At 45.5% G+C, this 24,271-nt stretch overlaps 3 protein-coding genes across 7 annotated transcripts; 2 read left to right on the top strand and 1 right to left on the bottom strand.

The window, feature by feature from the left end:
* Positions 1–212: 212 nt before the first annotated feature.
* Positions 213–12,340, bottom strand: trim46b (tripartite motif containing 46b). 4 transcript variants are annotated; one of them, XM_053862958.1, is made up of 12 exons: positions 12,052–12,340; positions 8,825–9,086; positions 8,567–8,747; positions 8,105–8,303; positions 7,744–7,890; positions 7,578–7,673; positions 7,110–7,363; positions 6,442–6,563; positions 5,473–5,811; positions 2,872–3,101; positions 2,588–2,655; positions 213–2,519 (listed from the first exon to the last, which is right to left on the bottom strand). In XM_053862958.1, the coding sequence occupies exons 1-12, from the start codon at positions 12,121–12,123 to the stop codon at positions 2,093–2,095; spliced, it is 2,397 nt and encodes a 798-aa protein (XP_053718933.1). In that variant the 5' UTR covers positions 12,124–12,340; the 3' UTR covers positions 213–2,092. The 4 variants fall into 4 exon arrangements, 3 of the variants coding, with proteins under 3 accessions (XP_053718933.1, XP_053718931.1, XP_053718934.1); XM_053862956.1 differs by having other exon boundaries at positions 12,040–12,339; XM_053862959.1 differs by lacking the exon at positions 12,052–12,340 and adding an exon at positions 11,553–11,784.
* A 1,443-nt stretch (positions 12,341–13,783) lies between these two features.
* Positions 13,784–16,594, top strand: LOC128757567 (protein S100-A1-like). 2 transcript variants are annotated; one of them, XM_053862960.1, is made up of 3 exons: positions 13,784–13,978; positions 15,221–15,382; positions 15,985–16,526. In XM_053862960.1, the coding sequence occupies exons 2-3, from the start codon at positions 15,242–15,244 to the stop codon at positions 16,144–16,146; spliced, it is 303 nt and encodes a 100-aa protein (XP_053718935.1). In that variant the 5' UTR covers positions 13,784–13,978; positions 15,221–15,241; the 3' UTR covers positions 16,147–16,526. The 2 variants fall into 2 exon arrangements, with proteins under 2 accessions (XP_053718935.1, XP_053718936.1); XM_053862961.1 differs by lacking the exon at positions 13,784–13,978 and having other exon boundaries at positions 15,985–16,594.
* A 6,125-nt stretch (positions 16,595–22,719) lies between these two features.
* Positions 22,720–23,768, top strand: LOC128757802 (protein S100-G-like). Its single transcript, XM_053863347.1, has 3 exons — positions 22,720–22,746; positions 23,418–23,553; positions 23,624–23,768. The coding sequence occupies exons 2-3, from the start codon at positions 23,431–23,433 to the stop codon at positions 23,732–23,734; spliced, it is 234 nt and encodes a 77-aa protein (XP_053719322.1). The 5' UTR covers positions 22,720–22,746; positions 23,418–23,430; the 3' UTR covers positions 23,735–23,768.
* The last annotated feature ends 503 nt before the right edge of the window (positions 23,769–24,271 follow it).

Raw genomic sequence — 24,271 nt, 5'->3', positions numbered from 1 at the left:
GGAAGCGTCAAAGTTATTCATTCTTAAAGCTCAAACTACAATGCAACTTGGACTCATGATCTTGGCAGGCGGTGACGTGTTGCTGCCCTCTTGTGGCCGCCCGACGACGCTCCTCCGATGTAAGTACCACGCTTGATCGTCTCGTCATGGGCTCCACGGAAGAACGAAGCCCAATGAAACAGAAACACCGCTGACACAAACCAGAAGGCGTCTCGACGTTCAAACATTGTTTATTTATTCTGTGTTTATTTCCATAATCCGCTTTTCTCTTGCAAACATTCTGCCAGCAGGTGACGCTAATGAAATCAATCTTTTCATGGTTTGATCAGTAGTGCAGCGTGTTTACTGACCATCAAGCCGGATTGACTCAACAGCTGAAATAATGTGCGTACAATCGGGGAGCGAATCAATTTTCACCCCAGTCAACACACACAGGCATGTTTGTGTCGCTATTTTTGTGAGGACCTGTCATTGCCATAACCCTTTCCCCGGCCTCTCATCCTAAACTCAACCATCCAAAACAAATGACTAACCTCAACCAGGACTCTGAACCAGACTGAAACCCAATTCTAATGAACATCAGAATGAAACCCAATTCTAATGAACAGACACTTTTAGTGAGGTTTTAACCCTCTAAACCTTGTGAGGACAGGCCAAAATGTCCTCACAAGAATGCTGGCTTGTCAAGACTTGGCACTGACAAGTATGGCAAAACATACACACGCACACATGTTTGTCTCCCCATCGTAGTGAGGACTGTCATTGACATACATTGACACTTTCCCCAGCCTCTCACACTAAACCTAACCATCTAAAACAAATGGCAATTTTTTAAAACATTTATTCTTGACCAAACTAAAATCCCATTATAATAACCCAGTTATATTGTAGTTTTAACCCTCAAACTGAGGCTTAACAAAGTGAGGACCGGCCAAAATGTCCTCACTTTGCAAAAACTCTGTGATTAAAAACTCATACAGGTTCTCACAAAGACAGAAGAACACACACACACACACACGTGGAAGTAACAAAAGCAGCAGTGCAACAATAGAGCGCCTAATTTTAGTATTGCCTCGTCGAGTCTCTCCAGCTCTGTTGACACATTTACATCCCAAGAGACGACCTGGTGTCCTCCTGACCACATTCAGCATTCATAATAAAAACTCTGGGTGATGCAATAGAACTTCATAGTCATCTTCAATTCAGTGTTCAAGTCGTCTACGCATGAATCTATAAGCAGTGACTGTCAACAATGTTTCGGAGCGTTAGCAACACTGCGCAAGCATCAAATCTACGGTAGTGACACAGTGGGTGTTTGAATCACAGACGCCCCCCGCCCATCCCACCAGGTAACAGTCAATACGCACGAGACGTTAACCAGCATAAAGAGTAACAGATGTCACTGGTCTTTTTCTCCCCAACATGGATCATCTGGCAAGTTTCAGTCGTCTGATATAAATATTCAGACACAGAAAGTTAACTGACTTCCTCGCAGTACTGATACTGGTAAGGTACTCAGTGTTTCCCAGACGATCCTGACGTACTTTGGTTTAAAGAAACAGTTCTGTTATAATGTCTGTTTCTCATCATTCATTGCCTCTGTCGTCCCAGCTACAGAGTGTAACAGGCAGGGACGCAACACCAGAGTAATCCATTCATAGAACCACAGGGGGAGCATCATCAGGAACTCAGCAGGCAGGAATCAAACCAGCAACCTTCCTGTTGTGAGCCAGCCACATTGACGACTATCCACGGTGTTGGCCTGAGAGTCCTGACTGGAGGTGTCTAAGTCATGTGACATGGCGAAGTTTAAACACGGACAAACAGTCTTGAGATAGCTATCACGGTATATCAGGTCCATAACCACACTAGGAAAGCATGGAGCGTCCAGGGAGGACAGCGAGGGACGCGGACGTGAGGTTAACAGCGAGTCCCGTCAGGGCGCCTACGAGCCAAACACCAGCACCTCTAGCAAAACTGTATGAAAACATAGCAAACTTGATTACATTGCATATCTTGCCATTAAAAACAGTTAGAAAACAAAATCGCTGAGAATTCTAGCTTGAAAACAACATTCTGTGTCAGAGCCACCTCAGTTGTTGTTGTTGTTCAGGTTGGACACACGTGTCTGGATGGTCACCCTCCTGACCGGTGTCTGATCAGCGCTGCGATTGGCTACCAGCTCCTGAAGCTGCAGAGCTCCGCCCCCGATGAAACAAAATGCTGGGCAAACCGGGCCGGAGCAATCCACGTGGCCTTCCCACAGGGGGCGCAGAGAGTGGGCGTCGTAGAAGGTGACACGACTCTTCTCAAAGTCCAGGCAGATGCCCAACCGTGGCGGGAGAGGGTAGGTGAGGCCGGCAGGGGGTGAGGGGCCATTGGAGATGTGGTCGCGCTGGCCACTGTTGCTGTGCTGGGACAGGAAGATCTTCCCCATCCCCATGGTCAGGAAACAGAAGGGAGGTGCCGAGTCCAGACCGTCCTCTGCTCCACTGTCATGGCCGCTGTCCGGGTCATAGCTGTCAAAACAACACACGAAGATCACCTGGCTGAGCTTGTCACAGGTTAGCACGCCATCCTGACTCACCGAGGACTGGCCATGTCCTGAGGCAGGTGAAACCACTCCTGCAGTTTGGACTCCAGACCGACTCCAACCTGCTCAGACAACACTTGACTTTAGTCTTATCATTGGTGCAAAGACTCACCCAAACACGTTTTGAAAACCCAAAGAAAGGTGAGTCATCTGTGAACAGTGTGCAATGTGACTATACTTTGGACAACATCAGACAACAGTTCAGCTACAAAAGCTTGGTTCACCGACAACTGTATGAGCAGGAACAGAAAAAAAGTGGTCGTAATGTTTTTACTTGCCTTCACTATGTAGGAGCTCGGCTCCACTGAACATGCCCAGTAGTGTCGCCCCTGCGTGATGGCCACATCTCCCACCAGGAGGTCGGAGGTCAGGTGACAGGAAGTAAGGGCGTGGTCAGCAGCTTGCAGCAGAGAGAGGCCAGGAACGCTCCGGGCACACCGCTGCTCCTTACTGACCACCAGCCGGTCAGCATGGAGACCCCAGCGGGAGTCCAGGTAGAAGTTGAGCACTGTGGAGTTGAGGATGAGTGAGCATGAAGTCTTCAGAAACTGACATCTTGTTTAGCAGCAGAAAGATTAGGGGGCATTAATAGGGAGGTGCACCCGCTGAGGAGAGACAGAAGGAGCCTGTCCGTCTGTGAACTCTGCAGCCATCAGTTGTTTCTCGAAAAAAGTCCTCTGCTTTTTAAGCCCTTGCAGTCAACCTGTCACACTCAGGATGAAGGCGAGACACACCCTGAACTGGTCACACACACAGACAGGTTGTCTGTCACCCTCAGTCAAGGTCATCCTTCAGCTGAACTTTTCACTCACTCATCCAGAAATAACTTCCTGGACGATCCTGGAGAATTCGCAAAGACTATGTTACATTTCAAAATCTCTTCATGACTGCAGACTCCACAGCGCCTCCTGCTGCCAGCACAGGAGAAGGCTGTAAGCAGGGGGCGGGGGCAAAGGTTTCAAAAGCAACGACTGTAAAACAGGAAAATTCAGCATCACTGAACAGCTCAGGATCTGTAGACGATCCATCGTGTTAAGCCTCAGGCCTTAACAGAGTGCAAACCTCCTCACCTCCGGGTAGGAAAGAGAGAGTGATGGAGGTGGTGGAGAGGGACAAAGCTGACCTCACTAGTCTTTATTTCTGACAGACACAAAAACATTTTTTCTATTCGATCTTTTACCTGGCCGGTTCCAAAAAGTGCTCAGCAAATATGTGTCCACAAGAATATACTGAAAACTCCCATTGTAGTACTTAAACCAGTCTGTAGTGGGCGCTGTAATGCTCTGACATCAAACAACACCAAGCATTGGGAGCACATGTCTGAATGTGAAAATAGACTTAGACAGATGATGAGGTTGAGATGTTATCACCAGTCACTACTGAACTTGACCAAAGACGCCTCGTACTTCAGTTCCACCCGCTCCTTCAGCTCTGAACTCCACTTGAATATTCTACCACTAAACCTGTAGCAGCAGCTCAACAAATGATCTCAGGGTCACATGATAGCATGTACCAGCAAAGTTCAACATGCATGACAATATAGCTTGGAGTGAAGGAAGAGATGGAGGATGGAGCAGCAGGATCATGAACGCACAGAGGGAGGGATGGATGCACTTCTTACGTGGTGTAGGAGACAAGCCGCTCGGCAGCGAGGCTCACAAGAGGATGACAAAGCTGTGGAACGAAAATAAAACATGACAGAAAGGTGAGAAAGTAAAGAGGATGTGTGATGCGCGTGTGGAGAGAGAGTGAATTCTACACCGCCTACAGTGAGAAGATGTCAGTGGCTCTACTAGACACGTGAGACAAAAACAAACCTGCAAGTGAGGGTTATTTTATAATGCGGAAACATGCGCCACATGTCACAAATGCAACTCAGTATATACCGCAGATGCATTCTTCCTACATTTTATAGTTTAGTTTGCATTTTTCAACCACAGTTCTGCTTCTTTTAACGCAAATTACTTCTGAATAAAACAGAGTTCTCATAACTGTCTTTCAAATTTGAAGAAGGTCAGGTGGAGCTTTGATTAGCAACATTTACACTGTCAATAACTAGTCTGTCCTCTTAATTCCCACAGTCGTTATTTATTCAAAAATATTCTGTATTTAAATGAAGACTTCCTGTCCATCAGGCAAATAACTTTATAAAGAAGAAGGCTGTATTTGACTTCACTTTAATAAATAAGGAGGCCTGTTATCGAGGAGAAGCTCATGGAGTCAGTGCCATAAAACAGTCAACAGTCCGACCTGTTTTTTGCTCCTGGCAACGTCGTGATCAGCACAAGACTTTTAGTGGTGCCGTGGTGCTGTCTGCACCGTAGAATGGTCAGTGGTGCACCAAACTTAAAAATGCATGACGATCACTTCTAAACTAGTTTTAAAAATGGGGTCCAGCATCGAGACAGGCACCACATGAAATGTTCTGAACTTGAATCCTGAACTCGCCACATCTTTATTTACAATAAAGCGCTGTTTTCCCCCACGTGTCCTCTGCTCCGACACCACATCCGGTCTCAGGTGCTGCCCGTAATTTCATTGGTTTGATGTGACGGGGCTCTACATTTTGGCAGCATGATGCTCTTTAGCTTGTGAAAATGGCAATTAAATATATCGATGAAAAAATGAAGTATGAATCTCACATTTAAAACTAAGTTTCATCAAATAAAAGTAGACTCCCAGGAAAGGGCCTGTGACCCACTTTCGGTTCCTGGCCTGGCAGGTGAGGATCACTGATCAATACTTTCTCTGTCATACTAGTACATGCAGCTGGTCACATGTTTCAACCTTCAGTGAAAACAAGATGATGTCATCAACCCAGAGCTACAGTTGCTTTGCTGTGATCCCTCAGGCATGCTTGGTACACTGTGTCCTCTCACCTGGAGCCGGCGGGGTGTGCAGGTACACCTCCTCACTGTACTCGCCGTAGCCTGCCTTGTTGCAGCCTCGCACCCGCAGGACGTAGACGCTGTCCATCTCCAGCCTGTCAATGACAGTGCTGCAGCCACTCACTTCGTCCAAGCGCTGCCAACCCCAGCGCGCGGCTGCCAGGCCTCCTCTGACTCCGCCTCTGGACCCTCCACCCGGCACCACGCCCCGTCGCCGATACTCCACAGAGTAGTGCCACGCTGGCGTAGACTCAGGAGGTTGTCGCCAACAAAGGTAGAGCTGGTCGTAGGCCAGAGTACGCTGCGTGTCGATGACTGGCGCTGACGGAGCTGTGGGAAACATTCAGAGTGGAGTTCTCACACGAGAGCGGTGCCAAACAAAACTTCACTGATGCCTCAGGGTGGAGTGTGGATTTGAGGATGAGCAAATGCTTCATACCAAACTGACTCTGCTGACTAGTTCTTATCTTTTTAAGTGTTCCACTTCCATCCAAGTGATTACATAAAATCATTTCCAGAAGAAAAACAAATCTATTTGCTACCTTTAATAAAGTCTAATCTGTCAAGCCCAGATCTCTGCCTTTGGCGTGGCCTCGGTCTGCCTCCAAGTGGGTATGTCTCATTCTATTAACGTCAGAGATGCATGTGCAACGACCAAGCATAAACAAGTTGGTCTTGAAAGCAGTGATCTGGTTACACTGGAACTCCCTCTGAAGCTCTGGGGGTGACCAAGGTGCGTTTGAAAAGATCACAGAAAAACTTGACTTTTGATGTCAAGTAGGAGGCCCAAAATACTGGCCATGGTTTACACCCGTTTTCAAGAACACACCTGTATTTATGTGTCCCACCACCAGACTTCCTTTAATGATTTGTCATTTTGAAAACGGATTTTTTGTCTTCTTTGGAAAACAGTTGAACTTGAATCAGAGTCACTGACTCGACCGCTCCCCCCACTCTCACCCTGGATGAAGTTCAGGTCTGTGATGAGTTTGAGCTCTTTGGAAACGTCCAGCTGGAAGTGTCTGAAGGACGGATCGGCCGCCAGAGAGAAGTGCTGGAGATTCTCGATCGCCTTGCTGAACCTGCAGCACAATTTGAAACGTTCAAATAACAAAAGATGTAAGGATGATTTAAAAAGGCTGATAAGTAATACAAATAACATCCGACTTACGACTTACGTCCACCTGTACTAACAACCACGGCCAGCAGATGCTTTTTTATTTATTATTCAATGTCTGGCACCGCAGCACGTACTGACATCACGTACAACAGGTACGGCAGCACAGTATCCCAGCATCTCACTCTCACACAGTTATCTACCACTACAGTTGTACCTATAACCCTCGCGTCGGCTATTTTGAATGGCATGCGACTTAGGTCCAATCCGACTTACAACCGGTTGGTCGGAACCGATCCCAATCGTAAGTCGGATGCTACTTGTGCAGCATGTGAAATGTAGTGCTGTAGTCAAGGTCCTCTCACTTGAGACTGATTTGAGACCATATTATACAGAGGCCAAGTCTAAGACCAAGACCAAAAAGGGTGAAGACAAGCATGAATTTTCCAGGAGCATGTGTCCCGAAAGGTTCAACAGCGGTGTTCTAAGAGGTGAGTGGAGGGAATCAAACCTGTTGTGTGTCTGGCGAGCGGCTTGAACGAAGCAGGGCTGATCCGTCTCCTTCAGCAGCTCCTGGGTGAAGGCCATCAGTCCCGCATGCTCCATCAAAGCTCGTCTCTCTGCCACCTGAGCCGCCAGAGCCTCGCCTCGTTTCTGCCGAGCCCCCTCCAGGGCCTGAGTGAGGGACGCGTGCCGCTCAGCTAGCGCCGCCGTCAGGTCCCTGATGCTCTGAGCCAGCTGCTCTCGAGCCGAAACACTGTTTACCTGTTAATGGAGCGCAAACATGTGGAAGTAAACACCTGGTGACTTGGCATTAAAACAGATGCTGTTGGTTTTCATTTTTCTTCTTCCACTTAGAGGTGAGCTTTAAGTCACAGAGTCTGACTCAGAGACGGCTTTGGTGTGAAATATGCTGGGATTTCAAAGCACTGTGTAAACACAGTTAGGGGGTGTTTTGAGCCCTCTTGGGGTTAATCACCTCCGTCTGAGTGATGGCGCTCTCCAGCTGTGTAATCTGAGACAGAACTGTGTCCTGATTGGTCAGAATGTAGCTCATCTCCTTGGTAATCTTCTCCTGTTGGAGCATCAGAGCACAGACGTGTGAACCTTCCGTCAGAACACAAAGAGTACAATCCTCATCTGACTTTCAAGGCCTGGTACGCCTGAGCCACAGGCAGGATCTTGTGTCCGGTGTGACTCCGGCGCAGCTTGCAGAGAGGACACAGCAGCCGCTGACAGGTGCGACAGTAGAACTGCAGTTTCTCCTGGTCATGCTCCGTGCAAGTCAAAACCTGACAACACAAAAGGAGAGAACACAATGTAGGGTACAGTGTGGAGAATGAAATCTCTTGTTTATTCTCTCCCTTCATATACGACCCAACTCAGCTGCAGTATCAGCCAAGCATGCAGACACTTGTGAATATTGTCACTGCTGTAAATGTTGTCACTCTATTCATCAGGAAACCAAAAAATGCTTTTACAGCAAAAACAAACTGCTCGTGAGACCTTTGGTCTGAAGTTGAGGGTGGGCAGGATGTGCTCATGCTGAGCCCGCGGCGTGCCCCAGGGGTGGTAGAGCTTGAAGCACTCGTTGCAGAAGTTGGACTTGCAGTCGGCGCAGCCCTTGGTCGCCTCCAGAGCTTGTGGCGGTTTACAGAACTGACACATCACAGACACGCTGCCCAAGCTGACGGTGTGTCTGTACCTGTCACAGGAGAGAGAACACACGTGAAGATCTCAGACCAGCTGCAGTCCACAATGTGTCCACAGTCACTGTCGCTTTGCAGTTTTATGAGGAGGCAGACATACAGGTAATTTTCTTTCATACTACGTTACTGGGTTTTCGAGCGTAGTCAATTCAAACTGAATTTCTGTTTATTCAAACATGTGAAAGCCAACTGCCGCTGCGTGGTCGCTGCTGACCTGCCTGACTGACTGCCAAAGATTGACAATGGGTCAAGAACCTACCGTTCCACGATTCGCTCCAGAGTCAGATTCCGCATACAGTCTGTGAGACCTCTCTCTCCCAGCTGCACGTCGCGCCCGCAGGGGATGCAGGGGAACATCATGATCAGAGGCGGACCTTCTTTCCGCCGCCGGCCTGCGTAGCCAGGAGACCTCTGGAGAGATGGTGAGGGTGGATGTGGACCTAACAGAGAACAAGGGTCAATCACAGCTCATGTTTCTTCAATAAACGTATCAATGCCGGAGCGAACGTCTATTCACCTGCCCGCAACACACGGTCCAGGGGGCGCTGCTCTGATTTTGGTGCAGGCCTCCTGGCTTGTCGAGGGGACCGGTGGTTGGGAGTTGATGCTGGAGATTTGGGTTCTGCTGGAAGTTCAGGGGCAGGATAGCCGTTAGCTACCAAGACCTCGGAGGCACACATGAGGCAGACGCTGTGGAGACATGGCAGGACCACCGGCTGCTTGACCACATCCTTACACACGGAGCAGTGCAGCTCGTTCTCCAGGCTCTTCATGTTGGACTGAGGGAAGAGCACAAGCAGAGTTTGATCAAACTGTTCATTTCACTCGTGCTCATATAGAGGAAACTGCTGCATCATTTTTTTCTCCTGTTGCTTGGTAGTAGTCAAGGATGCAAGATGGTGTCAGTGAGAGGTCTCCTATTTCTCCATATGGACGTTCATGACCAGAGCTTTGTGTAAAGATCTGCTAACTATGAGCTTAACAGCAAAACTCACCCATGTACACCACACACAAATCACCTCCCTATCAGACGTGCTTACTGGTGGGTGACTTCAACCTGCTCTAGTGAAACATGGCCGCAACATCCAGTAGAGTAATAAGCATAAAACACAACTGAAATCGATTGACGATTGAAGTAAATCCAGCTCAATGTTTGGAGCTTGTGTACTGTAAGTGTGAAGAAGTCCGTCGTGCCAGACAGGACCACCCCAAGCTGTTTTGTTTTGGCAGCACTTTCATCTTGTCTGCATTTGATTTCTGTGCCTGTTAAATGTATTTTTAACAACATAATATTGATTGAGAGAGACAAGTGTGAACTGAGCCTTGCAATACGGATGCATGAAAGTCCACACAAAGCTGTGTGAAGCTAGGCTGCCCAATTGGCTTCCACATTACAATACATAGTTCTGTTACATGAAACTTGAAATTTACATTTTATATCAATTTGTACCATTCATGAAACACTTGTGTGAGTGAATCAGTCTGGCCTGGCACACAATGCCTAGTTCATGGTCATCGATACACTGCAGTCAAGTCTCTCTTTCGACTTGTGCACATGAAGAGCACAGTTGATTTGCACTTTCTGGACTGAGCAGGCCAGGTTTTCCCTAAATATAGATTAGACAGTCACTCAGGAGAAAGAAGAACGAGAGGTGAGTTCCACCAGTGCTTGGTTTGTGCGGCAGGGCCTGTACCAACTGGCTGTAAAAATACCTGCAGAACGAAGTGAAGAAGGCTAGAATTCTGCACCATTTTAAGATATTAGGTGAGGTGAAGGTGAATGAATGAAAGAGATACATGGCTGGGGGCTGGACTATAAAGTCGGAAGGCTCACTCAAGCTCCACATGGTCACAGTCTCATGATGCACTGCAACAGTCACAGTTGAATGCCACAGTAACATTAGTTTCTAGATTTCTGTCCCAGGACAGGTCTCATTCACTTTCCTTCTCAGTTATTACGTTATTATGTAATATGGCGGTCATTGTGTTATTGCAGACCTAGATGTTCCAGGATGGAGATTTGGGTCAGTCAGAACCCAGACATGAAGTGTGTCTGTGCAAACTCCGAAGCAGCAGGACTGAAAATTTCTGATCAATGTTATCAACATTAGAACTAGCACCAGAAAAGCTGAGCCACCGCAGAGATTGATGCAGACAGTATTTACAGCTCTGTCTTATTAAATATGTATAGAGATCAGACCATAAATTATTCACTCGCTGTTTAAGTGCAGCTTCGTCCAGTTCTTCACTGCAGACCAATCGCTGGCTTCCTCTTTTAACCGGATACATCAGTGAGAGACACATTAAACTAACAACAAGGCGTTGCTTAAGCAGGCTTCTCTGTGGTGTCAGAAGAGGTGGGGCCTTAAAGGTCGAGCTGGCGGTAGACGAGCTGTTGTGGAAGAGAACAGAGACAAAGCTAGCAGCATCAGGTGAAGCTTCAGGGTCACGAATGTTAGCAGGCGAGACTCTAAAACAGCAATCTACTGATGATTCAGAGTATTCAGAGGAAGTCCAGGCAGGTGGCGCTAGTCTGCACTACTAGGAAGACATTGCAACCCAGGAAACAGGTACAACTTGAACGCAGTGAGTAACATTTTAAAAAAGAATCTCAAGCTCTTGGTTTAATGTTTTCCCAAGCAGAGAAATTGATTTAGGCTCCTTTCAAAACAGATTTAAATGGCGATGAAAAGACAGGCCTCACTTGAAACTGACAGTGCGAGTCGACAGAACGCTGGCAGCAGCATCTTTTCTGACAATAGTCCTGGGAGTTGCCAGCTCACAGTGGAAGTGGAGCTGCCACAGAATAACACTAGCAACCAAAGTTGTCAGACATGTCAACTCCAGATGTGAGTCGTGCGGATCAGCACCTATCAAAGTGAGGAGGTCAGCGTTCCACTGGTTTAAATCAGTCAGATATGCTGATGACCGCTCTGACAGTGGCTGTTTCAAAGACAGGTCATATTCAATGATGTGAACACAGCCTCGTCTACGGACAAGATTTTACAAAAAAAAAAAAATTGCAGTGAGACTGCTGATTGTTACCATTGTAACAAAGCAACTCATGAAGTAAGCGCTGGGCGGGCATGGATGACCGCAGCATCTAGTGTAAAACTAAATGACGGACGTTTCTACTGACACCGCACACAGTGACGCATTAAGTGTCGCAGACGCGCTTCATGCTTGACCACGTGGTTTCCAGCAGAACCAGTCGCACATGAACGAATCAAACTCAAGACACTGACCTTCATTTGTCACACGACTGACCGGCTGCTGCTGCAGCGTCAACCGACAGCAAACACTCGCTCAGTCGTCGGTGCTGCAGTCCAGACCACAGCAGGTGAAGCGACGGTGGATCTGGTCATCGCACGGCATCATTGCGACACAGCATCCTCACCTTCACCTGCAGACCCGGCGCCATGACGGTGGACTACGTGCAACCGTCCCAGCAGTGTCGCCTCGCGTCCTCGGGGAGGCGCTGTGCGAGTAATGAAACGTGGTTTCCGGTGTTGACATAAAAATCTCAATCCACCCGTGAAGCATTTGTGGCGTGGCCTGTAATTTAACCACCGATAGCGTTTTCAGATAACGTCAGTGCGCGTTTTCCTCCCGCATCCTGTTTCCATGGTGACCAGCATCTCTGCGGCTCAAACACTGCTGTGGCTGCTGTGTCTTATGTGGCGCAACATCTACACTAATTACACACACACACACACACATATCTTTACTCACACTGATACGAACCAAAGCTTCCATCGTGGTCGTGGCTGACTTTATATCCACGCCGTCCATCTTAAGAAACCCTGTTGACATCATTGTCTGCTCTGAATTCTGTCAAGCGATCGTCGCTCATGGCGTCCTGTTCGGAGAGAAAGGCGGTCAACACCTGCTCCGCTTCGATCACGTGGACCCCTTCACGTTCCGTCGCTGAATTAAAACAGGTGGATGTCGGTTTGTGGCTTCGTCCCGCACCAGACGTCCGGCATCATCACCGCTGCTCCTGGAGACTGGAGATGATGCGGTGGCGCACAGCAGGACGCCGCGTGACGTCACCGGCGGCCTTCCCACCTCTGGCTGGGCAAGAACTATACAAGCGAGTAAATACCCAGGAAGGAGCACACGGTGCTGTTGTCTTGGTTGCCTGAACACATCTTCATGTATGCATTTTAGCCAGATAGGCTTTAGCTTAAAGACCAAATGAAAAACAACTTAACTAAACAAAAGCATCTTTCTACAGGGTTGTGTGAGCAGGTTCAGGAATGATACTGCCACCTGCTGCCCCATCACGCTTCTTGAAATGTGACTGTTCTGACACTTTACACTCTAAAGTGCAGAGTCATCAGTTGATCATGACGTAATATATCTATATCATCAATAAGTGAAGGACACATGTATTGACCGAAAATCACAGTATGGTTGGACAGAGATCTGCACTGTCTCATTGCCTTTCCATTGTAGATTTTGTTCGTTTTTGTCGAGCCTTTTAGAAGATTTTTTTTATTTCTGTTGCATTGTAAATGTGTTCTTTTGTTTAAGTCCTCCGCTCACGTTATGTCCCACGCGCCCTTGTTAAACTCATGTCAAGTCTCTCTCTCTACTTCTGCACCTGAAGAGCACAGTTGATTTGCACTTTCAGGACTGAGCAGGCCAGGTTTGCCCTAAATATAGAATAGGCGGTCACTCAGGAGAACGAGTTTCACCAGCGCTAGGTTTGGGCGGCAGGGCCTGTACCAACTGGCTGTAAAAATACCTGCAGAACGAAGTGATAAATGCACCATTTTAAGATATTAGGTAAGGTGAAGGTGAATGAATGAAAGAGGTGCCTGGCATCTGATGCTGTTGGGTGGTAGGTGCAGGGGGGCTATTATTATATTATTATATTGCCACCTGCTGTCCCATCAAGCTTCTTGAAATGTGACTGTTCTGACACTTCAGACTCTAAAGTGCAGAGATGTGCACATTTTAGATGTTGTTTGTTTTTGTCGAGCCTTATCGAGCATTTTTTTTATTTCAGTTGCATTGTAAATGTGTTATTTTGTTTAAGTCCTCCGCTCACGTTATGTCCCACGCGCCCTTGTTAAACTAGCAGACGCACAACATCAGACATTTAAAAAAAAGTCACAATTGACACGTCAGACCCACTACTTTGTAATGACTCGGTCTTGGCCACCAGAGGGAGCCAATCAGTAGTTGAAACTTAGTTTTTAAATGGTTTGGTTCCAAGCTGCGCTGGACTTCACCTGACGTTTACTGAACTCATCTGCCTGCTGGGTGTCCTTGTTTGGACTGGTCTTGTCAGGAGAGAAACGAGTCTTTCAAGAAGCATATCGGTTTTATTTTGGAGAGAAATTAATGGAATCACTTGTGTGTGCGTGACTTCCGTCTGTAATCTGAGGTCAACGTGTCAAAGTTGCTGATCACTTCATGGACGATAATGATTATTTTTAATGATTCAAACCCTGCGACTGTGTTGTGATTACAGTGAGCTCGCGTCGATAAGTGCGTAATGATGGCTGAGACTCGGGTTGCACTACGCCCACCAGAGTGAGTCCGGTGTCAGGGTCCAGGCTGCGTGAATCATCCGGGCGGCGCCTTCCTATAAAACCGCTACACCACTTTTCCTCAACTTCTCAGCTCCTCCTGCTTCCCCTCCGGGCTCTTCTCCTCCACGGTAGGACTCCATTTTTCTGTCCGACCACCGCAGACAGCCAGTTCAGCCGGTTACCTGACATTTCTAGACCACTTTATTGACTTGTCATTTTATCCTGACTCTGTGTTCGGGCATTCAAACTGCCACCCTTTGTTCACGCTTTCAGACTGCGGTGGCGTTTACTGTGACCGGGTCAACAACAAATGAGCACATCATAATTCACCGTATCCGCATTTTTCTACCCAGAAAAAGACCGTGCGAGCGTGTGTATGGGCGGGCGCGCGCGCGCGTGTGACTTCAGGGTGTGGTTAGCATGATTTTCTTTCGCTAGTGTTCCGTCTAAAAACCAATCCAGACCGAGCAAACTCTGTTTTCATAAGCGTCTACATTTTCTTATGAAAACGCCTTCTTACGTGTCTTTTACAGGCAGGGTTGTCGTGGTTTGAAAAGTTGTGCCATGTTGAAAACGCGATGAAAAGCTCATCAATGTTGACCTTTGTCCCCTCTCGTTGACAAACCCTCGTGATAAGCAGTCATTTTGAAGAGATGGGGGTGTGACACTGGGGCCCCATGATAATGGAAAAGTGATAAACGTGGAACTGACCGTAGTAATAATGTAGGCGGGCACATTACAAAGATGAAAATCACTACTTAAATAAACAAAATATTTATTTATATACGGTGGTGGCAACGGCGGTGAATCGTGACTCAAACGAAAGTAAACAAAAAATACAGCCTGAGATAAGGACATGTGAAATAATTATATTATTTAGTAATATTTGAATAGGTTGTGAAGCATAATGTGTGTGGTATGAGGGAATTGTAGATAAACATGAACAATAAATACAACTATTAGGACATAAATGTGAGTATATGTAACAAGCTCTGTCCTGTTTACCGTGTGTATCAACCACTCAGGTGTGCCATGCTCCATATATGGTCCTGGGCCCTCCTCAGGTCAGTGCATTTGACCCACTGATCCCCAGATCAGATTCATGAGGAGGAACCAGTGTCACTCACTCAATAGACGTCAGCAAAATAAGGATGTTAACGTGTTGAGACAGAAGAAGAAGAGCTGGAAGTCATTTTTGTGCAAGGAGCCTTCGCACATATCCAGAAGTTCTACAGCAGCAGCCAACAGTTCAAACATGAGATTCTTTAAGCCTGAATGTTGATGTAGAGGATGAGCTGAGTTGATTCTCCGACTGAGTTTGTGAAGCTTTGTCTTCTTTCTCAGATTTACTGAAAGATTTTTCTCCACAGACAAAACGCCCTTCTGCAAACATGCCTTCTGAGCTGGAAACAGCCATGGAGTCCCTCATCACAGTCTTCCATCGGTATGCCTCGCGTGATGGAAAGACTGGAACGCTCAACCGACGAGAGCTTCGAGAGCTGATGGAGAACGAGCTGTCAAACTTTCTGAGGGTGAGAGGAAACGTTGCATTCAATCGCCTCTGAAAAGCCTCTTCCAAACTGCAACACTTCTATAATGGAACCAGAATCAGCCTGGAGCAGAAGCTCAGGCGACCTGTGAATCTCTGATTCAGCAGTAGATACGCCTCGACGGCTTTATCTATCTGATCAAATCACAGCAGGCAGATTCATATCAGTGCCAGTCCTGTGAGTCCACAGGTTTGGTGAGACATGAATAACAACATTCTGCACACTCCCTGGCATTGTGTGTCCTCCTCTGAAGTGGTGTTTGTCTCTAGCTATTCAGGGTATGTGTGAGAACATCTCTTGTGTTGGGATATTCATTCTGCACATTTTTTCTTGAAACAGCTCCGAGACTATTTTTGTTGAGATAGGCTCAGCTGCGGAAATATCCTGTCATGCCTCCCATCTGCTGTTTCTGTGCTATTGGGCAAGAAAATCTCTGGGAATTTACCGTTGTGTTGAAATCGAGATAACCAGTTTTTTACATTGACAACCAAACCACGATCGACATGAATCTGTCGCCTCTGCTGGCGGTTCTGTTTGTCTGAAGCTTTCACTTTTGTCCTTCCATGCTTCGTCTCGGACCCCAGTCACAGAAGGACCCGGCTGCCGTGGACAAGATAATGAAGGACCTGGACGCTAACGGCGACGGCCAGGTCGACTTTGAGGAGTTTGTGTCTCTGGTGGTTGGACTGTCGATCGCCTGTGAGCAGTGTTATCAGATGCACATGAAGAAGACGGGACGGAAGTAAAACTACAACAATGTGATGCTTCAAAACATTTCATTTCAATTAAACATCCTCAGATTTCAAACATCTGTGTGTGTTTTCTATTCAGTGGGACCTCCTGAGCGACACATTAGCATTAGCTACAGGACAATAGGGTGACGTTCCGCCTCTTTGGGGCTAAAAACCATTCAGGAGGATTTTGGCCTTCTTAGTCTTAAACGTGTTCTCTGTGTCTCCGTCTCGCTTGCATTATATGCGGAAGACAGAAACCTGTGCTGCCTGCTGCTGCATCACTCAGGTGCTGACCGATCGCATCACCAGAAGAGAGAAGGTGATGACAGATGAAAATACTGGAATGCTCAAGTGATATAACCCCACTTTCTGCCGAAACTACACTGGAAGTCTTGCGAGACGGTAATGAGCCAGTGTTATTGTGTTGTGTCGATTGAAGATTGTTGTGTACAGTTGTCATGTCATACCTCTTGAACCAAATATATATCAATAAAATATATAGGATGTGGTCAGTTTTTAGTAGTGTTTATTTCTTTGGTACAAGGTTAGAATCCTGGCTTCAAAAGAAAGATGTTTTCTTGTTTAGTCTTTCTAAACTGTTCCGTTTCTTTCATGACATTTCACTTTGCCTAGTGCATTCGAAGGAAACGTTTTCAGTAGTGTGGCGCTCATGAAACTTGACTGCTGTATCAACAGTGATGATGGTGGATAACTCACTTCTGTGCAGCGGATATTAGCCTCATTTCTCTAAATGAGAGGTTCATCCAGTTTAGCGCTGGTATGACACCACCAGCTCTCTGACCTTATCTCGGGGCGGGACTGGGGGCTGCCTCTGGGCCACCGTCAGCCCTGCAGGCCAACACCAGACTCCTAATGCTCACACCGTCATAGTATCATAAACGTTCATGGAACTAGTCCATATTCTCGACATCGGGGAATATCACCTTGTTGCTATATGTTAGTGTGCGCTGGCCTTTTTCTCTCTGTATGTTCACACAACCCAGCTCTCACTTTGTTAGGACCCACAATGTCATGCATGAGTGTGCCCCTGGGTTCTCCATGGCTGTCTGGCATCAGCATTGACAAGCTAGGCTGTTTCTTATCGCCTATGGCCGCTCGTCCAGGGCACTGAGCGGCACAATCATGGTGAGTCTTCCAGCCAGACCCTCCTATAACCCAGACTGCTGCGTTGACAGGAATGCTAACCGTAGCATCACTGGAGTTCTGTGACGACATATCAACAGAAGATGAAGTGAAACTCTTTAACTTTGGTTTGCCCTTGCTAGTTATCACCTGCAGCACTACAGTGAAGTGGAAAGAAAACCACACGTCACACGTGTTTTACAGTGGCCCTGCGCCGGAACAGCCTTCACCCAACATTTAGAAACACCACAAAGTTGGTGGCCTCCAACTGCCTGACTTATTTTCTGGTTTGACCGATCATAGAACAGCTGTACAAACCGTGCCTGAGTGTCCAACAGTCTGCGCCGGCCAGAGGCGAAGAGTGAACCTCAGCCACTCTGATAAGACACACCTTCTCATTGTTCTCAGGAATGTGTCAACCTTCCGAGGCCTTACGTGCCCACACATGCCTAACCCGTACCGATACAATGCCGATTGGCTCATGAAGTTGTTTTGCAAGGAGTCATATTGTCAAGATGACAGGGATCATGCTTGATGTCTGGTTAGTTAAGCTAGATAACATCATCGCAACTCTGCTCTGCTGAGCTCTTGTGTGGGAGGAACTGCTTATGTGTCCGGCAATAAATCTGGTGTGTACACTCCAAGATTAAGGCGTGTGTTTGCTGCGCCTTAGTGAGTGTGTGTTCTGTTGTCGCTGCACAGAAAGGTGCAGCTCTGACCTGTGAACACTGACCTCATGTCCCTCCACCTTTCTTTGCTGGGCTCGCCCTCAGCATATCTCGGTTTCTGCTCCACCATGTGTGTTTTAAAGGGCAAATCGTATGTCTGCATGTCCCCACAAGAAAGAGAGCATGTTAATGTGTACACAAATAGGATGAGACACGCCATGCTTTCCTGTTTCACGGCATGTGACGGCTGTAGAGTCCTGAGGACTAGTAGTTTTGAACATATTCTTACTACCAGAAACTCTCAATAGTGACAGTTGTTAGCAGATACTAAGACTCTGTGTCAGTGTTGGTTTTGTTAGACTGAATGGCTCAAAGGAGATTTCTGAGGCGGTTGTCATATCAGGGACCAGCTCAGGCAGGGTTTCCTGCTGGCGCCCAGGCAAAAACTGCTACCCGTCTTTATTACATCCTGAAAAACATTGATCTTACTGGAAATATAGACACGTGCTAGCTGCCACAAAGCTACACACAACTGAGAGCACTCACCATCACACACAGTAAAACAATACTGGCAGAACACAGTCTGTGAGGTTACGAACACAACAGGGCTCCAGGAGAGACATGAATTCACTTTAATAACTTTAATTATTATATTTTGACATGAACACATTCCTTGTTGATGATGGAGACAGACTCCAGTAGTGCAGAGAAAAGAACGCAATGGTAACTGGTTTCATGAAACAGCTGGGCTTTATATATTTAATATATTTTTAGCAGATATTGTCCAGTCCAGTCACACTAATAAAGCCATGAAGATGATTTTATTGCAGTTATTTTCTGTACAAATGTAATTCAAATATATCAATTTCCTTTGTAATATATTTTTAGTCGGTAAAGAATATTTCAGAGACACCATGGTGTGAAAATGTCAAATTTATATTTAAGTGAAACATAACAAGCAAATCCAAATTGTGTTTTTTTTTTGTTTTTTTTTTTGTTTTTTTGAAGGTTTTCATGATTAAGGAAAACAAAATCCAAACCCTCATGGACCTGTGTGAGGACATGTCGGCCCCCAGGCCTAATAACAGGTTGGTCCACCCTTTGAGCAACACCTGCCAACAAGTATCGGTGATAACTTGCAATGAGTCTCATTTGCAAAATTCATCTTTTTAAGGTGCAGCCAACCCCATAGCAAAAACTAGTATACTAGAAGTTTATTTTTTTTCATTAAGTATACTTGAGTATACAAGTTTAGTCCAGACTATATACTAGTAGTTTACTAGAACGTATACTGATTTTATACTTCTCCAGACTAAATTGGAACATTTTTAGTCTACTAAAGGATATTTTCAAGTATTCAGTAAATATAATATAAAAGTATAATACTAGGGTGCTAGTATAGTATATTTCTCATCCACACTTAAATTCTTCAGTGTAGTACAAGTACATTTCTCATCCACATTTGAATTTTTCAGTGTATATTTAAAGATCACAATATTTATAGGCATAAAGTCTGTACAATTGTTTACCACATGCATCTCCCATACAGTTGGTGATGTGCTTAGCATCATCTGACACATATAATTATACATGTCACCTATGGGTGACAGCAGAGGGTTGCACTAACAGAGTTACACAATAATTTAGTAATTCAATGAAAAGATGAAAGCATTAACCAACAACTGTCAAATGAGACCAAAACAATATCAGAGCAAAAGTATCTACAATATGATCCTTGTTTGCCTCTGGATCGAATCAATAATATACTTGAAATACCTCAGACGAAAGTAGTCAACTTGAAATTAATCTTAAGTACAATTTAGTATAAGTTTAAATATGCTCTAGTGCGCTATGTTTAAGTATTTCAAATTAAGTAAGGAAGTACACCTCCTCAGTTTTAGTAAAAAAATAAGTATGCTCATAGTACTCTTGTAGAAACTTCATTTTGCTAAGGGACAGGACAGGACATTGACTGACACACTCAGATTTCACATTACATGGTTCTGGCTATAATGGTTATAACATGATCATAGATAAAGATGTCATCGATTTTACTGTCTCTGTCAGTTGCCATGACTCTGACCCACTCATGAGTGTGGGGAGTTTGTTTTCACATTGACACAACTTATATTTTAACTCACTCTCAAATGGATGTGTCCAAACACTTGGGTGAAGCTGCTCTGTCCTCCTGTCCTCCAAACGTCCATCCTGTTCAACAGACCTCAAGACTCAGATCAGTTTGGTCTGCCAGTACCAGAAGAGTCTGCTGTGGTGAGTATTGTAGAAAACCTCCCTGTCATTTTCAGACTCCAACATCACCATTTAGTTTCAATTTGTCTTGACAGCCTTCTATTGTTATTGTGTATTACGATGGTATGTGTCACCACAACGTCTCGCTGATCTCACGCAGACTGCCGGTGAGTGTGGCCGACCAATGAGAAAACATGAAAGAGAAAAGTGTTCACTGGTCACTCCCCTTCTCTTTCCAAGCATCCGATACTTTAAAAGTGAAAGTTTGAACTCTGACATTTAAGATTGTTGAGGTTTAACTGCAAGTACATCACATGTTAATAGAGTTCACATCAATTTCATCCCAGCTCACCACAATTGATCAAATTCACTTGTACTCCTATGTATTCTTTGGTTTCATATTCCATCTACCAGCTTCATTTTGTCCCTGGTGAGGTCGGTCAAACACCCTTTTTCCTCCGCTTGTTACTCATTGACTTCTTCAGTGCTTTTACTGTAGGACAGTACTAGAATACATAAAGCAGGCAGTGGCAGCGTTTAACATTTCACTGCCCACAACACCACCCACGTTCCTCTTTTCCAGTTTGGAGGTATGACGTTTTGGTATTAGTCACCTATCAGTCACCCTCCATGGCCCAGAATTATGGGATGCTGATACAAATACTGTGTTTTACTAGGGTTTTGGAAAAAAACCTTCACCTTCACTATCACAATATATTGTCATGATGATATTAAATATTGATATTCCCCTCACAATCTATATTATTCATCATCTATCACATTCTGATAGGCAGTAATGATATTGTTATAAAACAGCAGTGAGCTCATAACTTTTTTCTTTTCAAGAACTGCTCCATAGTTGTTAACTATCACAGATTTGCAGCTGTCAAGTCAATTCAGTGACACACTACTGCCGCCATACGTGGCTCATGTCTCGCGGCCCTCACGGGTGTAAAACAAAAAAACTTTGAGTGGCCCTCTAGGAGGCGCTTGCGGCCCAACCATGGGCTGAGGTCCTATGGTTATAATGGTTAAGAATCATTGCTTTATGGAACATATTTCCCGACATGAGTCGTCCTCACATTTTTTCTATATCACAAAATCGAATACATAATTAAAAAAAAAAGTATTTTACAGATAGAATACAAAAAATTCTAAAAAAAAAAAAAAAAATCCAAAATGTAGCTGAATCATTACAAAATCTGAATGTCACAGCAAATTGTAGTTTGTCACTGCCGATACTACTGGCAAAGTCTCTATGAAGAACTCATGCAACTGATCAGACATTTTGGGGGTGAAGTTACCATCACCTGATATTTTAGTGATCGTAAATTGTAAAACTTTCGAAGAGATTATTTATATGATATATCAGCAGACAAAGTAGTTGATAGCTCAACGATGACACAGTGTGCTGTGTTTTAATAAAGTTTCTTGATCAATTAATCTCTCTCTCTATTGTGATTCGTATTGTTAATGTTCTACAGAAGAACACTAATACCGAGGTTTTCAGGTTGATCCTGACAGAGCTCGAGTGGTGCAGGTTTTTGCCGCACAGATCAAACACACACACAGTCAAGGCAGTCAGGTGTCTGACAGTTCTTGCAGCCGACACACCCGAGATGCTCCCGTACAAACCGCTGTTGATAGTGACATTCCAGTGTATTTTCTTCAAGCTGGTCCTCCCATGTTGTGTCAGTCTTGTGCTCCATTGGTTAGAATGGAAGTCAGTGGAAGTAGTCATTCCAGAAATAAGATAAATCCAAGGACATTTGTAAAGCAGTATCTGATGGATTACATAGTTGACCATGGTTGACCATTTGGTAGATTTGGAAAGGTTAACTCTTTTTATAGCATGGACAAATGGATTTCTGACACAGTCAATCTTCACCTGAGATCCTCAGTGAAGACAACCTGCAGAGAGAGGAGCTCAGTGGTCAGCCCCTGCTCCTGCTCTTCATCCTCATGTGACAAAACTGCATTCTGTCTGTTAAGCCAGCCACTCAACAGGAGGTGTGGCACTGACGGAAGCAGGCTTATTTTCATGTTGAGATGAAGAAGGTCAAACCCCTGACTCCGGAATGCACCCTCACTGGAAGACAGAACAATAAGCTCCGTGCCACTTTCACGACTCAAAACTTGCCCATCAGCCTCACATACCTGTCACTGTAATGTAATGTAATGAAATGAATTCCTCTCATTTTCTTCTAATAGTTTTAATAGAGGTAGTAGTAGTCATCCTCTAAAATCTGAATAAACCTGCATCAGTGAAACGGAATTCAAAGTATAATACTATTAGGAGCGAGAGTGACGTGAATAACATTAGACTTAAATCTCATCTTGACCGTCGAGAAGATTTCCATTAGACTTTAAGGCGGACTGATTTCCCTTGACACGCATGCTTGATGAGTTTCTGCTGAAAGATAAGAATGTGTGTCCGGGCTTCTTGTCAAAACAGGTTCAGTGAAACGTCACAGGTACATATAAAAGGCAGCTGGCAGTCCTACCCTGCGTGATTCCTCCAGACCGCACACACCCACAGACGTCAGCTACGGTGAGTACAAACCGTTGATATTGTTATGTTTGTCTCAACACAGCAGAATGGCTGCCTTTACCTTTTCTATGAATCAAGTCTATCTAAGATTGACCTTCATAGTTTTCCAACTGCGACAGGCAAATACCTCTGATCATTTTTAACAAACGTTTTTTTTTTTTATCTCAGTTATTTCTGCACCATTCAAATGATGCTGTTCTCACTTCACTGTGCTGGTCCAGCACCTGAAGTGTGCCCACACGCACGCTTGCATTGCTATCCTTGTGGGGACATTGTGAGGTCCTCTCATTACCATCACCCTTTCCCCAGCCTCTCACCCTAAACCTAACCAAAACAAATGGATAAACTTAACCAGGACTCTGAGCCAAACTGTAACCCAATTATAAAGACCCAGTTATTTTGAAGTCTTCATCCTCAAATTGAGGTTTGGACTTGTGGGGACTGGCACGAAGACATGAGGCAGAATAAACAAGCTCACACACTCCATCCTTATGAGGACCTCTCATTGTCACAATGAGCAGCCAGGGGTCAAGTGTCTCGCTGAGGGACAGAACAAAGTAGGACCAAACCGGTGACCTTCCAGTCACGGGCCGACCACTTAACCATCTGAGCCCGTTTCCTGAGTTAATTCATTCAATTCAAAATGTTCTGCTGATGCAGTTGCTTGACAGGACAGGAACTATCATGCAGTCTCCGCAAGACCAGAAGAAGCATGCCATCGAGCTCTTCATCAAACACGCCAGCAAGGATGGTGACGGCACATCCATGACCAAGGACGAACTCAGGGAAATGTTCAAGAGTCTGCACGTGAGTGACCTCTATCTCAAGTTCAGGAGTCAGTCACACACGGAAGTTCTGACGGTGATTGTCGCTGCAGGTGCTGAACCACATCGACCTTGATGCGATGATGAAATGTCTGGACAAAGATGGAGACAACCTCGTGAGCCTGGAAGAGTTCACCAGCGTCATCGAAGTGCAGAAGAAATGAAACGCTCAATAAACCTTTTGGGTCAAAATAATAACCTGCGTGCTCGCGTTCTAAACTCAGACAGCTGTCCGACCAGGACCACCACTGAGGAGCCTTAATGGAGTCGGTGCAGAAGAGTACTGGCTTCAGCCAGGAAACAAAAATATCCCGGCACATTCATTACTAATGTCAGTCATTGAATCGGTAGACGAGTGCTGGCACAAGTCGTCTTGACCATTCAGAGGCCACCATTTGGAGTGTGGGCGAAAAGTCCAATGCTCATGAACGTGAAGGGAATGAATGAAACCGGTCGAGTGAGATCCTGTCAGCGTCTGTCTGACGTGATCAGAGGCGCGGGGCTTCGTTTTTCAGCCACCAAAGGGAAGTGTTTCGTCTCACTCGTGTTTAAAATGAACAATGCCGTTTCTGAATTCAACCTCTAAATGTCAGTGTTAATGAACTGCGATGATTTAGAACGGAAAAAAAACGTTTTTTTGTTAATTACTGCACACAAGTCAACCGCAACGGGTGGTTCATTTAAACGAGAGAGTTTCAGAT

This window comes from Synchiropus splendidus, chromosome 4, assembly GCF_027744825.2.
Source record: "Synchiropus splendidus isolate RoL2022-P1 chromosome 4, RoL_Sspl_1.0, whole genome shotgun sequence".
Classification (NCBI taxonomy): domain Eukaryota; kingdom Metazoa; phylum Chordata; class Actinopteri; order Syngnathiformes; family Callionymidae; genus Synchiropus; species Synchiropus splendidus.
Note: the sequence above shows the minus strand (reverse complement) of the source record. Positions and strands in the feature narration are given on the sequence as shown.